General features: G+C 42.7%; 1 protein-coding gene across 2 annotated transcripts in view; it reads right to left on the bottom strand.

Annotated features, from left to right (window-relative positions):
• Positions 1 to 18,774, bottom strand: part of LOC117534595 (AP-2 complex subunit alpha-2-like) — a 37,268-nt gene that overhangs the window by 5,524 nt on the left and 12,970 nt on the right. The window contains exons 10-20 of one of the 2 annotated variants that reach the window (XM_034198830.1): positions 18,083 to 18,220; positions 17,817 to 17,999; positions 14,723 to 14,820; positions 13,259 to 13,490; positions 10,637 to 10,801; positions 10,307 to 10,399; positions 9,075 to 9,232; positions 8,497 to 8,579; positions 8,224 to 8,313; positions 5,746 to 5,869; positions 5,550 to 5,666 (exon numbers count right to left, since the gene is read on the bottom strand). In XM_034198830.1, coding sequence (XP_034054721.1) covers positions 5,550 to 5,666; positions 5,746 to 5,869; positions 8,224 to 8,313; positions 8,497 to 8,579; positions 9,075 to 9,232; positions 10,307 to 10,399; positions 10,637 to 10,801; positions 13,259 to 13,490; positions 14,723 to 14,820; positions 17,817 to 17,999; positions 18,083 to 18,220 — 1,481 coding nt within the window. The remainder of the gene's footprint in view (positions 1 to 5,549; positions 5,667 to 5,745; positions 5,870 to 8,223; positions 8,314 to 8,496; positions 8,580 to 9,074; positions 9,233 to 10,306; positions 10,400 to 10,636; positions 10,802 to 13,258; positions 13,491 to 14,722; positions 14,821 to 17,816; positions 18,000 to 18,082; positions 18,221 to 18,774) is intronic. The other variant, XM_034198831.1, reaches the window with a different exon arrangement.

Below are 18,774 nucleotides of genomic sequence, written 5' to 3'. Positions count from 1 at the left end.
AAGCATTCTTTTAATATGAATTAGGTACAGGTAATTTAACCTAAAGTTTAGGAGAACGGTCAGAAGCAGCTCAAAATAAAAGGCCAGCTACCCGAGTGTTGCACAATGTTTGGCCTGGATAATCCAGATGTTTTATCATCTTGGAACAACATCTAATATAGAGCCGGCCATCTGAACCTTTGTATTACTCAATATAAAGATTATTTATTTGGTAAATTAATACATTATTTGGTCCATAATTCATTTAAAAGAAAATCCCATTTCTCAAAGCCAAAGTTAACATATTAAAATAGCTTCTTTGAGATAAAAAAGTAAATATATTTGACACATTTAGCTTATGGAAGATAAAAGAAGCAATGTGTGTCGTCAGTACTAAATCCTACCTATTGCATTAGTAATCGCAATATGAGAACGTGATTAAAATAATATGCTTATGAATGGACTAACGTAGTAGTGTCTTACAGGCCGACAACATGAAGGAGATCAGATTTAATTAGAGGTGGGGGAGGCCAAAAATGTTTGCCAAAATTGAAGCGCAGGTGAGGCCGCACTGCAAGCCACCATCTTGGATGATCACTCAAAATAAAAGAGGCAATGTGTAAACACTGCGTAGTACCCCTCAATGCAGTGCGCAATGCCTCAATGAGCTCAACGTGGGCGGGAGCTCAACCTTTGAGGCATGTGATGTCCCGACTCCCGTGTTGTGTACTTACCCAGTCACAAAGTAACATATTATATCTTATATTATTCAGTGCTTGAATTGGAATGAAAAAGGTGCCAGTACTCTAAAATCAGCAACTTTTTCAAGTCCATTTTATATATACAGCCCACAAACAAGAATTTGGCTACTATAATGCTGGTGGGTTTGTCTCTTTACTACTGTATATTTTAGAAAGGTTCACTGTACTTAACATTTTTTATGATAGGCAGCGGATATGGCTAAAGCTCAGTAAGGTCAATATTAACTGAAAATATAGCAATCAAAGTCTAGATCTTCTGCTGAAGACACATGAAGCAGAGACCTTTCAGGTGAGAGCCCCTCTGGTGGTGTTCAACATTAATGACAAGGAAACAAAGCTCTGGTCAGAAGCATTTTTTATAAAAAGCTTTAACAAAGTTAAGTATTTCTGTACATTTTGAATGCAATCTAACTTTCCAACTCAGAAAACGACAAACGAAAAAGTGCCAAAAGTCTTCTCACATGGCTGAGCTGCTTTGCAATATACTTCACCACTGAAGAATACAAATATGTATAAAGTAAACTATGATGCAATCTAACTTTCCAACTCAGAAAAATGATAAAGAGCATGAACAAAGAACATGTAAAAACAAATGCAAAATTTGCACAATCTAAAATGAGAAACTGTAACTGCAAGTAACAAAGTCTGAGCCATGGTAAAGAGTTACATTGAACACCAAGCTGATCAGATAACTCCCTGGTTGGTCTGAAGTCCTTCTATCTCCAGGATCTGTACAAATCGGCACATTATGCCAAAAGTCTTCTCACTAAGTGAGCTGCTTTGCAATATACTTCACATTGTTAGAAAAGGCTCCAGAAGGCCTTGGGGACATCAGTATCAGGGGCTGGAGCTGGACAGGCTCTTTCATCAGCACTTCTCCTTCCCTTTGCCAGCCAGGACCTCACATACTGTTCCGGATTGAACTGTCCTAGTGATGGTCCATTACATTTAATGAAAACCAGGCTGGACAGTCGGCTGACAGAGAGAGCATTCCTTTTTGCAGTAAGGATATCGTTCATGCAGCTGAATGCCCGCTCACACTCACTAGTGGAGACCGCGATGGTTCGGACTGCTTTCAGTAGAGGCTCCATGGCAGCAGGTGTACGGGATGCCCTGGTTTCCTTGTATTTGCGAAAGCCCTGAACAGTCTCTCTTCTGTCCACTTTCAGCACTTCGCACAAACATAGCACCTCTACGTCCCCATACTGTACGTCTAACTCCTCTTCAGGCCAACTTCCAGGATGGATAACTTTCATGTCCTGGATTAGCTGATTGTCCCGGGCCTCCCGGCCATGTAATGGGATTTCTCTTGTGCTGACATGAGAGGAGGTTGTGGAAGTCATTCTGTGTCTCAGATTCTCTACCATACTGCGGAAAAACTGACCTGCATGAATCTGTACAAGCCTGCCATTCTCACGCAGGGCAACACCCTTGAAGGACTTCTCAGCTAGAGCTGTATGAACTGTAGTCATGTGTGGGCCAGGCATGGTGACCATGGATTCAAAAACTCGTATTTCTCGAGTTAAGAGCCTATCTGCTGTAGGCAGTGTCATCTCTCTTTTTTGGAGTTGCCGAGAGAGGTCGCTGAGCTCTGTGAGCGCATCGTACATCAGTCCCAGATTGCTGACAAACGTTGCAGATGTGAGCACATCATCCAGGCCCTTGTACTTTGCTCTGTCTCTGGAATCCCTGCTCGTGTCGTTTGCAGCATTTGTGAAGTGATCATGAAGCACTCGGTAGTTTTCCCAGACTGCTCTGACGCTCCTTTCACTTGAAGCCACCCAGCGGATGGACAAAACACGCCCTATCACCAGGAGACGCTGTCCGACTGCTTGTGCACACTGCGCTAACTGCCTCTGATTTTTGGGGGAGGCATGGAACAAGGAATAGAGTTTGTCAAAAAAGATCTGGAAATGATTGAGCCCTGAGACCTCCTTGACCACATCCCCAACTGCCAGCTCTAGACGATGATTGGAGCAGTGCCACACAAACAGGCTTGGGAATTTACTACACAACTGGGTAGCAACGCCTGTTCTCTTCCCTAGCATGACTGAAGCCCCATCACATGCAAAAGAAACGAAACACTGACCTAAAAAGTCCTCGTTAAAATCTCTTCCAAGACACTCCATTAATGCCTTTGTGATGTCATCAGCCGTTGTTCCATCCAACTCGATCAGCTCCCAAAAAAACGTTTCGGGCTCAGCATCAGCTAATGCTGAGCGTAGACACACAACAAGCACCGTTTTACCACTAATAGTGGTAGATTCATCGACCAAAACACAGAGTTTTCTTTGGTTTTCTGTAATGTCTTTTGCCATTTTTTTCTTCAGCTCATGAGCTATGTGGTCGATGATTTCGCCACAGGTTTTATTGGAGTGCAAAACCCTGCCCACGTTCAGCCCATTCAGTTTCTGTACATTCAAATCAATTGGCATGTCTGTGAATGGCCGGCTATGTTTGCCAATTTTATATGCCGTTCGAAAAACTCTGATAGTGGTGTCTAATTCAGATTTATGCATAGACTGCACTTGATGTTGAATAGTTTCACGTGAAGCAGATGTAAGGATGTCAGCAGCTTTTACATGGGCTTGTGATTCTTTATGTTCTTTGATTTTTTTTCTCAGGCTAGCTTGTTGTTTGCCCTTGTCAACACCAAAATGAGACACTGCACACTCACCCCATTCAGTTGACAGTTTCAGTCCTTGTCCAGTGTGTATTCCCAAAGATTTGACATCTCTGCATATCCGACATCCTAGCTTCTTATCTTTAAGAAGGAGCCATGCATTGGTCTTGGAAAAATATTGCACCTGGTCCGTTGTCCAGCAGTCAGGTGCATCGCTTTGCCCGGTGTTGGTGGTGGCAGTTGCGCCAGCAGCAGCTAACGTTAGAGGCTCTGGAGGAGGCGGCGGAGCTAGTGCTAATGCTAATGCACTAGAACTTGGAGCAGGAGGATCAACCAAAGAAAGCTCCCCATCAGACACAATTTCCAACACAGGCACAGCATTCTCTGTATTTGAAGTTTCTTCCGGCGACAACCGCTGTCTTTTTGCACTTTTATTAATCCACGCTAACATTTTAGAAATGCTAATTTGTGACGTGACTTGCTTTCCTTCTCTCGGGGGCGTGCCTGCTCTGTTCTATCACTCTACATAGCCACCCACTGGGTGGGAGTTGCACTGCATAAACACAACACACGTGCATCTAGGTATGTAAATTGTAAAGCATTAAAACATGGTTTTACTAACAGTTTTCAGTATGTTGTTACTTCGGCATTATTATTATTATTATTATTTTGAAACGTGTATTACTATTAAATCACGGTCAAATAGGTTAATTTTGACATAGTCGTTTCCACCACAGTATTTACATGGAGAAGATAAGCCCCGCCCCCTCTCCAGCACGTTCTGTTTGAATGACAGGAGTAAACAGCTGACAGCCGCTGTGAAACTCCAGCGGTTAGAGCGATGAGAATGTCCGTTCGGCACCTCATGACGCATCTACTGAGTACCGGGCGGCTGTATATATATATATATGGATGTATAATAAGAACGGCGGGAGAGTGTTGAGTACTGGCACGGTGCATGAGTACCGGAGTACCGCCAGCATGCCGGTACTGAGCAAGAAGTGCCGGTACTCCATGGGTCAGAACCAGAAGTGCCGGTACTGCGTACCGGTGAGTACCGGCCCAATTCCAGCACTGATATTATTAATATATATATAATTCTGACGTCTGTGGTTATTTAAACATTCCCTGATAAACGTTATTTCAGCGTCAATAAATGAGTGTTTAGTGTGCTGTGTGCAACATCACATGTCATTTCACCTTCAATTCACGGTTTTCAAAACGTTAGCCACATGCTAATGCTAACCGGAAATGAAGAATTTTCAGAATAAAAGTGTTAAGTTAATAGTTAGTGTGAACTTCCGTTTTTTTCCGAATAAAACTGCTTTAAATTAAAACCCTGTATTTCATTTAAATTACGTCATATCAACATTGATTTTAATTTCTTACAGTAGGAGAGGTTTTGGGAGGGAGGAAGGAAGATTAGGATTATGTAAAAAGGTAGGGAGTGGTTAGGGTTAGGATGGGGGGAAGGGAAGGGTTAGATTGAAGGGAGGGAAGAGAACTGCTACCCGGGAAACAAGATGCAATGCTCATCTGTGAAGCTCCGCCCACGTTGAGCTCCGGCCCACATCGAGCTCATTGAGGCACTGCACACTGTAGTGAGGGGCTTCTCAACACTGCAGGATAAAGGTCCCGAGCAGCTGCAGAGTAATGTCTGCCACCTAGTGGTAAAATGTGTAATGTTTGGCTTAATATCAAATCCGTTTGGCCTTTATCTTTCTTCTGTAAACTGTTGCATGCTCATAGACCAGGGATCACCAACTACATTTATCCAAGGGCCCAAATGTATCCAATAGACACTTTTGCGGGTCAGCGATTTTAATATATAGCACAGAATTTTAAACCGGTTAAAGTTGTTGACGGGGGAGTACTGCGGAGCGCATAACGCAGACTCTTCACGCTAACGAAGGATCACTTCTTCTTCAGGGCAGGGAAGGCTACGCAGTACGCAGTCTACTTTCCCGCAGCTGCTGCCTCTCTGTTGGACTCCGGTAATGCACATTACCGGAGTGGGGGGCGAACGCACTAACCACTCCGCCAACGCCACAGTCACCCCCTCCGTGCAGGCCGGATGAGAATGTCTGGCGGGTCTGTTGTGGCCCGCCAGTTGATTGTCACCGTCATAGACCAATGCTATGGAAGCACGGGACCGTGGTGCATTGATGATGTAAAGCAAGCCTTACACTCCGAGCTGCTTCCAGCGCTGGAAGAAGTCTTCCGATGTCATCTCAGTGGGCTGGAAAAACTTGTTGAGCATCACAGGGAGTTTCACTGCGATGTTCTGAAGAGTTCCCCCGTATCTGTTCACACACAGAGTCGGGAATGAGCACATAGAGGAACCCGATACACGAGAAACAAAAGTTTGATTCAGACACCGACCTGAACTGGACGTTGAGGACCGGTGTGTCTGAGAAGTCTGACAAACACTCGATGTTGAGGATCTGCTGGAGCTGAGCCCCCCCTTCCACTGTGGGGTCCACTGGCATAGTGTGGACGTTCAGCTGTGGGGATAAGGTCAAGGACTCCACAGACACTTAAATGACACTGGTAAACATAAAAAAAGCTTACCACCCATTCACACCGTAGGTTTTGTTTTGTTTTAATCGCGAATCGTTTTTCTTGACAGTTTGAGTGGTTTGCAGAGAGTCCTTAACAATTTTAGACTTAAATTTGGATATTTTGTAAGGTCAATTACGCTTGGCACACCCCCAGTTTGGTGAAACAGATGGGAGTTATCACATGGAGGCAAATACTAATGTACCGCTGTGGTCAGGGGCAGCAGGAAAACTATTTTAGGAACATAAAAGAAAGGCCTACCAAGAAAAACAAATAGATGTTTGTGTATGCTCTATGGAGAATACTTTCACTGCTTTGCTTGCCATGTGACAGCTAAACAGTCCATGTTTCCAAAAGCGAGCTGGGAGTTTTCTCTGCTCCCAAACATACCCATCAGACTCCATTGAGGAAAAAATGTAATTCTACAAAGCAGTACACAGGAGTTGCTGGTATAGTGCTGTCTTCATCAGTTAGCTTGTTTGTGTGATTGTGACTTTGTTGAATCCAAACAAACCAAAGTCAAGCATTAACTTAAACAAACTGAATGGTGGAGGCAGCAGTTGACCAGCATCACAACATCATGTTTTTTTTCAGATTGTGTCTGGTGTAGGGATGTGTATCTCCATCACTGAGGCCGATGCGATGCGCATCTCGATACGTTGCCACGATACGATACATTAACGATACATTTGAAACACCAGGCGATGCGATACGATACGATTCACCCCTGTTGCGATACAGTTCGATACGATTTGATTCAACATTATGCGATTCGGTGCGATACGATTCAACACGATGCAAAAATAATGATACTTCAATTTGGTACGACAGAGGATTTTTGTTTTATTCCTTATATGCAGCAAATCATACATTAACTAAAAAGTGCTTTACATATTTGGTACTGCACATCCCATCATGCCGTTTATTTTTTTACCTTTAAAAGCTCTCCAGAGTACAATTGTATAACACCTCACAGTTAAACAATGTAAGGATGCATTGCTCATGATTAACAATGTGCAAATAACAGCTACCATAGAGCAATGCCCATACAGCTGCCAGCCTGATGTGCTTAACACTCATTCATAGGCTAACTCACCAGTGAGCAGAAAGCGGTGGGTTCTATATGAACAATAAATAATACAAATAACCTTTCACAAACAGGTATTTCATAACTGCTTACAGTGAGGAATACATTTAAATTATTATTGGCCGTCACAGGCTGCTGTAAACTAAACACCACTCTCTCTGACAGAACACCTCACTGAGTGATTTAACTCATATGTCTAACTTTGAGGTTTCTCTTTTCAGCCGCAGACCCCATGTCGCCTCTTTATGTGCGTCGCTAAGTTCCTCGTACTACTTGTGTACTTTAAATCGGCTCGGCATCGTTAACAATTTGCGAGCGATTTTTCAAGTTGACCGTCTGTGCCGCGCACATATACCATCAGGACGTTACTGATGGGGTGCGGCTGCGGAGTGATACTGTGTGTATGCAAGCCCGCATCTAGGACGGATCTATGTATCATGGCTACCTGTTAAGTAATAAAGATACCTCATACAAAGGTCTACGGATACCTTATTACTCTCCATGACCTGCGGTCAACTATATAGCCTAGCATAAAGGACTATTACACCGTCTTTCTTGAACAATCCGAAGTGTTACCAAACGTTTGATTTGTAGGTATTTTTCGGTGCGCTGTGTTTCTCTTTCTCCTCGACTTCCGTGTGTGTTGATAACTGAGACTCTCGGCCTCCGTAGTGGCGAAGCAAATATCAAAGATCGTCTCTGCTGAGCGTTGACAAGATTAGGGGATTTTATATGAATGAATCGGTTTTTTACCGATGCAAAGACGCTACGCAATCGATGCATCGCGAGTTCAACCCGGTTCAACCCAAACTGTAGCCGATGTGCACTCTTTCAACCGGTGCACTCCCATCTTGAACGTTTATGCCGGTGCACCGATGCGAATCGGTGAATCTTAACATCTCTAGTCTGGTGGCATTGGTGAGAGCATAGATGGATATACCGGCATCAGTTACACGTCGGAAAGGGCTGTCTGACAGCAAGGTAAAGCAGTGAAATATTCTTAATATAGCTTACACTTGATAACAAGGTCTTAGCACTAGTGGGCAGTATATTGCTTTGGCTTCCTGTCACAAATCCTGTCTGTTTCTCCAAACTGAGTGTGGGGCAACTACCATCGAGTGGTTTTAATACACCAACCATGAACAACCTCACACAAACGATCCCTTTATGTACACTCAGGTCTGTAAGAAGAAGTCGGAGCAGTGGAAGGATATGAGTCTTGAGCGTGTCGCTGCTTGTCACTGATGAGGAGAAGCTGAGGAACTGGGAAGATGTCTTGTTGCCGTAGAACACGTAAATGCGACCTGTGGGAGGATAGAAGGTAAACTATCTACACTATGCACTACATTTCGAAGTCATATGATTACTCATCCCATTTCACATGTTATTTTCTACATCTCTAATGCTACCAACGGATGAGATTAGAAAAAAAAGGAACAGATGCAGAACTCATGCAAAATAAATACTGTTGACTAATATCTACTTACCGAGGTTCTGCCTATACTCAGACTTCAGTCCAATCTGCAGCAGCTGGTTCTCAAAGATAACACCGTTGTTCTTACAAACAAACCTGGAATTTAAAAAGGCACAAAATGATTATAAAAGTACCAAAAAGACCATAGAGAACATATGGTTTCAAACAATTATTATTATAATTATTATTACTTCGTGTGAAAATGTAACGCTAGCAGAATATTTCAGCTTAATTGTAAAAGTTGCAGACAGGCTTTTCAAATATGTACATATAAATCATAAATCCTTAATTGATCCAATAGCAGTAAAAATGCACATAGTTTCAGCAGGGCCATTGCAGATACAAAAGGCTAAGATAAGAGGACTAAACTAACATAATCAATACAGAGGCATGTTGATACAATTAAATCAAATATGTACCATCTATGGTTAAAAAAACAAAACAAACATAAAATGGGTCCAATAAAATAAATATCCAGTTGCATTATGGGAAATGCAATATCCAGTACTAGAGAATAGTGGCAGGATACCTCAGCATCTGTAGTTTGGATTTTCACACTAAATCACAATTTCATATTAATATATATCTCACCTGGAGAAGTGTTCCTCGCACACATCAGTGGGTCCGGGTCCGGTGGTGGGGGCGGGTGCGGGGGAGGAGAGGTCTGACAGGACGTCCACTAACAGACTAGCTCCGGCTGCAGGGCTGGAGTTCATGTTCAGCAGGTCTGTGAACGGGTGGCTGGGGGCCTGCCAGAGAAACACGCATTGTTACACACGAATACAAGACTGGGAGGAGACTGGGACTGACGTTTTTCATTGCCATATCTACACTGTAGCTACTGTGCACATGACTATAGAGTGGTGCAAGGGTGACGTATTTACCCGGAAGTAAGCTGCGCTCGGATTCCCTCCACAAAAAAGCAGTGGGATTTCTCCAGAGGAATTTGGAAAATAGCTCGAAATAAAGTCTGTGGAAAACGAACCTGTTCGATAAATGCACGTTTTGTTCAGCCGGATAACATCCACATGTTTACCCTACTTTTATCATTTTCTAATCATCTAATCGCCAGAAGCAAAATGCTAACGTTATGCTATAAACGAACTACAGCCGAGTACAGCAGGGTCGCACGACTTCAACGTCACGCCAACTTAAGATCGATATTCAAAAGTACAGATTCTAAATTGTACGAGTTGAAGCGTTTGTATTGAACAGTTTGCAGGAGGCAGGGACTTGCTTTCAAGCAGAACACGGGGGAAAGCAAACTTAGAGGAGTGTTTACGTGTTCGGCGTAATGACGTACAACGGCCTGGACAACTTCTGTGGTCCTATTCAGCCACTTGGTAACGACCATCGTTTTTCAGACACGTAAACTCTTCAGAAATCACCAGCGGGGTCACTGCTGATAGATTTAATGTCGTAGAACAAAACGTGATCCGTCTCTTAAATGCGTCTCAACCACAGACCTTATTTCCAGCTATTTTCCAAAATCCCATCTCTCTGTCTGTTAAACACGTAAACAATGATTGGCTTATGCTACACTAGACAGGCTAAAATGTTCATTATAATCTGATGACTACAATACAACAATTGAGAGGACTAAGACTAAATTATAAAAAAACGTTGGTCAACCAAAACTAGACTCAATTAATCAAAATGTGAGTAAAAGTAATGAAAGCATTCTGATCTAAAGTGTAAGACCAAGACTACATCCAAAACACTGAATTAGGGTGAGCCAAACCGGCACAATAATGTCAAACTCTTCATTAACCTCTTATGCAATTCCTATCTGTAATTCGTATGGACTCTAGCTATCGATATACCATGTTCCCAGCAGAGAGGATTGTGGGACTATAGGAGGCAGGACGGGGTCTGTTGGTAGGAAGCAGGTCTGCCACCAGAGAAGGAGGAGAAGACTGATGGAGAAGGATAATAAAAAGAAGAGAAGATAGAAGGGTGAAGAGGTGAAGTAGGAGAAAAGACAAGTACAGTTGAAGATCAAGGAAAAGTGATAATAGAGGAATAAAGGTAGAATGAAGGCAAAGCAGTAAAAGCAACACGATATACGGAGAATAGGTTTTATATACTTGTGAAGAATAAACATTTTTACAATTTTAACATAAAGCTATTAATACAGAAAGCTGTGCAGTTACCTTGTTGGTTGGTTCCGTGTTCTCGCTGTGCTCCGTGTTGCCGTTGACATTCCAGCGGGCCTCGTCCATGTCGGGCACCTTGCCGGGGCCCTTCTTCTTCTTCAGCTTGGCCAGGATGGAGGACTCTCTCTCTGGGAACGGAGGCATCTCCTCTAGCACCGTGGCCTGTGGAGGGACAGAGACAGTGAGGACTGGGCAATACACACAGCTGCTGCACCTCTGTACTACTAGCAGTAATTACTATTATTATTAGAAATCAGGGATTTTACAGATATTGAGTAATCACATTTAATCTTGCATATGACACCAAAGGAGAGGCCGGTTAAACATATAGAGCAGGGGTCAGCAAACATTGGCACGCGGCACCGTAACCAGTGGCACACTAGGAAGAAGTGTGCAAAATATTTTAATTAGCCTCATCCCAATACCCCTCCTCGACTCCTCTCTTCCCCTCCTCCGGGACTTGACCCGGAAATCGATCAAGACACGCCATTTTGAAGGACGTCCCAATAGCTGAAATGCACACGGAGGAGTCGAGGAGGGGTGAGGGAGGAGACACGAGAGCAGACTACGCGGAAGTGTTTTCACTACTCGCATATAAAAGCCCCGCCCCCACCTTCACAGCTGGTCCATTTCAACAGAGGAAAACCGACAACTGGAAGATGAGTGGAAAAGAGTCACATAAATGTCTAAGTGCTCACAGCTCCGTGGGAATTATTATGGGCAATTCATTTCTTAAGGTTATACTAACAATTTAAGTCATGTTTCTTGAATCTTGAACGTCACTAAAACATAGCTATTAAGAAAGCTATTTCATAAATGGCTAGATCTTGATAAATAACAATTATTTGTATTGTTTTGTGTTAAGATATTCAGGAGTTAAACTATTTAAAATTCACAGTCCTGAATGTGGGTTAGTGGTGAATGTGGGGATCTACAGGACACACATGTTCAGAGTAAAGGCTTTCACATCACTATAATTATATTTTTATTTAAATGTAGGCTACATTTTACACCAAAACGGAACACAAAAGCAGGACCAACCATCATACATTGAATTCCTTGACTAACAAGAGAAAGATTCATTCATTTAAATAAATATTTAACAACAAATGGGCCGGTTCTAAAGGGTTATCCAGTTAAGCCCGATGAGAGGGGATACAGCTGTGCACCAGGGTTTCCGTTAGCCGGTAATTACCGGTTTTTAGCTGGTAACATTTATTAAAAACCGGTAAATTCAAAACCTGCCGGTCAAAATGTCCGGTAATAATTAGGGATGTTCCATCGATCGGCCGCAGATCATTATCGGCCGATATTCACATTAATAGTTTGATCGGTGCTCTCTATAGAGGCCGATCAGGAGAGCTGGATCTGATCGATATGGACATAAACGCGAGTGAAGTGTAACCGGACGAGAGAGAGAGATCAGATCAGCTGCTGAGTCTGATGGAGACATGCAGCTCTGCATAATCACCTGAAGCCCCGCCTCTGTTTAGCTGCATGAGAAACTGACGGGCTGTCAGGAGAGAGAGAGAGAGGGAGAGGGGAAAAGAGATGATCCGTTTCTCCCGTGTTATTATTAAAAGTTAATGTAAACTTTTGAATAATGTACGTTATCTACTACAAGTAGTTTGTTTGAATGTAATAATTATGTTGTTTGTTGTTTGTGGAATAATTTATTGAAAAATGAATCTGAACTTTTCGATCTGTTACGATTATAGACTGAAGCAATATAAAAATGGCTCCCATTAACTGAGTTTTAAACATCAGCATATCCGGTCCTAGTCCGGTGATTACCTGCTAACGGAAATACACAAATCTTATTATTATTATTATTGAAACATGACCGGTAAGTTTCAAATGTGTCCGATAAAATTAATTCTGTCCGGACATTTGACCGGCGAGAAAAAAATCGTCATTAATATTATGCCGTTTAAACCAATTATTTAAATTTGTTTAAACCGCATAATTTAAGTTCCGCACACACTGCTTCCCCGCAGCGAGGCTACCCCCGCCCTCCTGAGTAGAGTAGAGATAAAAAGTTTGACACGTGAGTATCTTAATATCTATATAAAAAAAGTAAAACATTGTTGTTCTGAAGTTTATAGTTTTGGGAAAAGGTGATCATTTTGACAATCTTTGGTTCGAGCAGGACTTCCTGTTGAAGGTTTCCTGTCATGTGGATGTGAACTAATACTACAGTTACAAAGTGATTCACATCAAAATGTGGCAAAATCTTCCGAAAATACATGTGATGTTACTTTTAATGCCTTCACTTAAAGGTTTTTGGAAAAGAACAAATATGTATTTATTTCAAACAGCTAATTGAGTCCATGTTGTAAAAAAGAGGTTATCAAAGTTGCAATATGGACTAGTTCAATATCCAAATCTCAGTAAGGGTAATATTTGGTATGAAGTCTTGTGTTGCTACAAAGAAGTGCCAGGCAACACACGGTATTCCACAGACTTAATCAAAAGTCCTTGTTTGGTACAGATCTTCATTGTTATGTAAATCAACGCTGACTTTTTTTAACCTGTTTTTGTGAAAGCTTGAGTGTGGGCCAGACTGATGGAATTTGGCGTAATCAGTATTTTTGTGTACTTCCTGCAGAACCCCCTCACCAGTATGTCGGTGCTGGCGATGCAGCTGAGCCTCAGGTACTCGATGGCTCTCTGCTGCAGCTCCACGTCAGCGTTGCGCAGCTGGCTGTCTGAGCGCAGCACGTCCTGGATGGTGGGCTTCACTTCTGGAAACAGGTTAATGAACTTGATGTAGGCGGACAGCAGCAGGGCCCGGGTCGGCACCGAGCACAGGTGGAACTTAGAGTGGAGGAGGTTGAACTGGACCAGAGGGCTGAGGGAGGAGAACACGCAAACATTTAGGTCCGATCGAGACTCTTCACAAAACTAACTCAATATGTCCCTTGTATATTACACTGCTGCTTGTTTCCTATGGAAAACACAGCACCATGTTTAGTTTAGGTTCAAATTACACAAACATACAAAATGTTTTTTTAATTGGAACTTGTCTCATCTAGCTGTGCAGATAGTGTTGACTTCATTAACAGTACTTTTTAAACAAGACATAGTCCAGGTGAAAACTTTGAGAGAAACGGGGACACTTCTCTCTAGTGTTCATTTCATCAGCTATTTTTTTATTTAGTCTTAGTCCTGTGTTAAATTTCCTTTTTAGTTTTAGTCATATTTAGTCACCTTCATCCTGCTTTTATTTAGTCAAGATTTAGTCGACTAAAAGTCTGAGCATGTTAGTCTTATTTTAGTCAAAGAAAACTAATTATTTTAGTCTACTTTTTGTCAATGAAAACTGTTGAGTCTTTTTTAGTCATCAGATTATATAGAACATTTCAGTCAAACTGGTCTAGCCAAAACCAATCATTTGTCATTTTAGTCAAACTTATTTCCCAATAAGATTATATCTTGTCCTTATTTGATGAAAAACACAGGTTGAATGATTAAGAAGAAGCAGTGGTGGCTTTAGACTTTTTCGTTGTCAGTCATTTTGACGGACAGGATCGTAACATTTGCGTCATAATCCATTATTACCCGTCGAGTCTGTACACAACTCGTCACTCACTCGCGCTGACGGGGGGGGGAATATTAATTTAACGCGACCACTGCTCCCAAGCCCTGCCATTTTATTTTCTGTTAAATAAGGTTAGTTAGACCATGAGTTAGACCCGAGTCTTCCTGACAGTTCACAGTGTGCCGCTTCCCGGTGTAATTAAAATGTGCTGCCGCGCGCAGCACAGACACACAGCTGCTGCCCTGCCGCTGCACCGGAAATGGAACTGCTGCTGGGAGGAAAACGGACTATCAGAAATGTAACGTTATCTTTGATAATATTTCGTCTCCTCATTTTTCATCAACGAAAGTAAAGAGAGATTTTGGCATAGTTTTCATTTAGTAAACTACATTTTACAAACATATTTCGTCATAGTTTTAGTCAACGAAATGAACACTACTTCTCTCAAAGAGACACAGCTGTTCCATTTGCTGTTAAAAAACAATTCTATTCAAATATCTCAAAATGTGGAAAACAAAACCATGTGAATGCTTGCAGTTTACCTGGAGCGTGGGTCCCCAGCAATAAGGTTTCCAAACTCTCCGAGGATGTAACCCCCCACCTTCAGCAGGTTCTCGTGGCAGGCTGGAGCCTGCAGTGCCTACAAGAGTTCACAAAGCATGACAACATTGGGTTGGAATACAATCTATACATAATATCTACTGCAAGCAGAGGTGTTGATCAGCCACCCAATATTGTCAGTATGAGCTTCACACAGTCCGGACACAAGTATACAATCCCTCACTGGTATCACAACAAGGCAAACTCTTGGGATTGAGTCTGATAAAACTCAATTTAAGTCAACGATCTTTGGTTCTTTTCTCTTGCTTTTTTTTTTTAATGTTGTTTAATTCAATATATATTTTCAGTTTCACAGTGCGATCTTAGTTTATAGCTAGCTCACATTTGTAAAGTTACTTTAAAAATGCATTACAACTTTCCTTTGCAGGCTTCCTGTTATTATCTAAAATGACTCCCTCATTCCTTGTGCACTGAGGGGTACATCTGGCCTAGATGTGCATCTAGAGCACATGTGTCAAACTCAAGGCCCGGGGGCCAAATCAGGCCCTTGCTTGGTGGATTTAATTTCGGCCCACAGGATAATTTCTAATTACTATTAGATCTGGCCCGCCGGTATATTGCACGCACACCTTCACTCCATCCTGAGGGTCTCCTCAGCTCAGAGCCTGAGCCCAAACATCGATGAACTTGCACCCAAGATGAGATGCCAAGTATCTGCTTGAACTAGCATCACTAGTTTGTTTTTTTCTTTGAGGGAAATAGTTTTTTTGAAGCTGTTGTTGGCCTGTGGGAAAATGTAATCATAAGAAATGACTGCAGATAAAGCCATAAGAAATTAATGCAACTGATTATTTAATGTTTAATGTTGTTTTTATAGGCAATTATTTAAGCTTTGTTAGTTCCAGGTTTAATATGTGCAATAAGTTCATTTCAATAAGTTCTGCAATAAACATTGAACCAGTCCGGCCCTCGACTAGTACCCATTTTTTCATTTTGGCCCACTGTGTATTTGAGTTTGACACCCCTGATCTAGAGCAAAGGTTTAGGACATTCATAGCTGCTGCTCTGTAAGTCCTGTAATGGCGCGTTTCCACTACAGCGCGGAGCCCCGTTTAAGAGGGCTGTGACATCAGCGGCCCGCTTTTGGTTGCGTTTCCACTTGGCCTAGTACCGGCTAGCGGGTGCTAATTCACAGTTTTTCTGGCCCCATAAAATCGGGGTTCTAGGGCCAGGAACAACCAGGCTGTGACGTCACTCTTGACTGCTGATTGGTCAGAGAGAATCGTCTCAATATATGCGACGCGTCGCATGTAAATATATAGCGAAGCTTGCAGCATTTTTATAAACAGCATTTTTGTTAACAGAGGATCAACAAAAATGGCAAAGAAAAGCACACCGTGGTCCGCCGACGAAGTTACGACGTTCCTACACTTTATTGCAGATGACAAGATCCAGCGGGAGCTCGACGGGACAACTCGCAATATGAAAGTATTTCAGGAGGTCTCTACACTGATGTGCGGAAGCAGTTACTCGAGGACTGTCTTGCAGTGTAGGGAAAAACTGAAAAAGATGACGAGTGAGTATCGCGTAGTGAAGGACAACAACAAGCCGATCGCTCCGCCTACACTGCGTTACTATAGATACTACCCCAGTTCCTAAACTGTAATGGAGACGCGCCATAAGTGAGCCAGTCCTAACGAAGTGAGCCAGTCCTAACGAGCGAGGCCGTGTAGTGGAAACGCGTCATTAGTCTTAGGAACCTTTGGAGACCAGGAAAAAGACATTACAGTTTTTAAACTAAAAAAGACAAGTTAATTTCTGAAATTTGAATGTTTCAGCCAATTCCCACTTAGTCCCTATTCATTCCTCTTGATGTCCTCATGAACAGGGGCCTTATAACTAGGGATGCTCCGATCGATCGGTCACCGATCGATATCGGCCGATACTCACTCTCTACCGATCGATCGGTGCTCTCTAAACATGCCGATCGCGAGAGCCGATCGCATGACGTAAAATACATGACACTTTTCTCTGTGTGCGGCGAAACAAGCTCGCCAAAATGGCTTCACCGGTCTGGCAGTATTTTAAGGTGTCCGAAAAAGACAGTAAAATAGCGGTATGCAACGTGTGTGAAGCAGAAATCCTGCAGCTCCGCCCGCCGGACAGGTAAGCGCAGCGAAACACACACACAGGGAGAACCAGACCGCAGTTCATTTCCTCATATTCCAAACGAGAAATTACGGTAGCAAATCACCCGGTTCTTTACGACCAGAACTATTAACGGGATACAAACCGGAGGAACCAGGCATGGAGGGAGGTGGCAGAGGCAGTGGGTGAAACTGGTAGGTTTTCGCCTGTTTGGGGAGTTTATATATTTATATATTGCTCGCATAAAATCCCCGGGGTTTTTTGCTTTGTATGTCGGGGGCGGGAGATTCATGTGATTGGTTGTTGGTCGCGTTGCTCGCAAAAAATCCCCAAGCTTTCAGACACGCCCAGCTCCAAGATTTTCAAGATTTTTGAAAAGCTGCTGTGTGGACGTACCGTAAGAGTTAGACCTAACACACTTAGCTATTTTATCTACCTCTGGAACAAGCTAAACTAGTTATTATAAATATATTTATTCTTCATTGTCGGGTCACTCATTACTGGATCAGTGAGCTGCATGAGATACTGACAGGCTGTCAGGAGAGGGGGAGAGAGAGAGGGAGAGAGGAAAAGAGAGCGCTTCCGCTCATTTGTCCCGTGTTATTCTCCAAAGTGAATGTAAACTTGAATAATGTACATCATTTGAATGTAATAATTAAGTTGATTGTTGTTTGTGGAAGCTCCAGTGAATGAGCCCCATTAACTGAGTTTTAAACATCACTTTAAATGGAAGATTTAAAGTGATGTTTAAATCTTCCATTTAGGCCCCGCCCACTCGATCGGATCGGCGATCGGTATCGGCCGATACTGATTCCGGCCCCGAAATTGGCGATCGGAGCATCCCTACTTATAACACATGATGGTGGACCATAAGAGGACTCTTAAGAGGAAGATTCTGAGTGTGATGACAGATATCTTCATGCCCACCTCAAAGACGGTCTTTGCGGCGTATCCTTGGACATCGTCTTGGTTTATGACGATCTGGATGACTCGATACCACACCTCCTCGCTGACGTGGTCCCCCGCGATGCGGATGAGGTTCAGAATGGTGTCCACGTACCAGGTGTAGTCTACAGCATATTTTTCAGCCAGGATAGCCACCTTGAGCACCTGAGGAAGAAAAGCAAGTGAGTCAGGGGGAGAGGCATACACAGAAGAAGAAAATGATGACCAGGCCTGTACTGATGACCCACTATCTCCTCTCTGATGGAGTAGTCTGCGTTCTCCAGGTAGCTCAGCATCTCCGCCACTATCTGCTTGGAGTTGCTGCGGTCACACATGGCGTAGAGCAGATCCACGGCCCGCTGGCGCACACTCACATCTCGCTCTGTCTGTATACAAATAAACAGAAATGTATGACGAATGATTATGGCCAATAATATAAGAAAACAAAGCTTGATATACAATATATTTCTCTTCTAGTCGCGATTGCATTGGCAACCTTCAGTGAAGGTTTTCTCAGGCTGCGAGCACATCTCTTAACGCTCTGTTAGTTTAGGAAGAGCTTTATGTGAGCAGAGCAGGCAGACATCAATATCGGCAGTGATCAAGATATTTTAAAATTGTTGGCCAACAAAATCATAATCAGGATTACATTTCAATAATTCATAGATGAATCAAGAAAAAAAGGGTCAGATTATTTAATAACGAAAACTATTGTTAGCTGGAGTCCTGCTTTATAAGAACCTTCAGTTCATCTGTTAGTAAACTGATTGTTCGTAGGAACTTGCCAGCCATTCAAATAGGCTCTTCATTATTGTTGCGTCTTCATAAACGCTGATATACCAATGTCCATAACAGACAGCTCACTTATTGCCATATCACAGCTTTGCATCTTAGAACAGAAGTCCAATTTAACATTTGTCAAGGGACAACTATCAATTAG

The sequence above is a fragment of the Gymnodraco acuticeps genome, unplaced genomic scaffold (genome assembly GCF_902827175.1).
Source record: "Gymnodraco acuticeps unplaced genomic scaffold, fGymAcu1.1, whole genome shotgun sequence".
Taxonomy (NCBI): domain Eukaryota; kingdom Metazoa; phylum Chordata; class Actinopteri; order Perciformes; family Bathydraconidae; genus Gymnodraco; species Gymnodraco acuticeps.
This window is presented reverse-complemented; position numbering and strand designations above follow the sequence as displayed.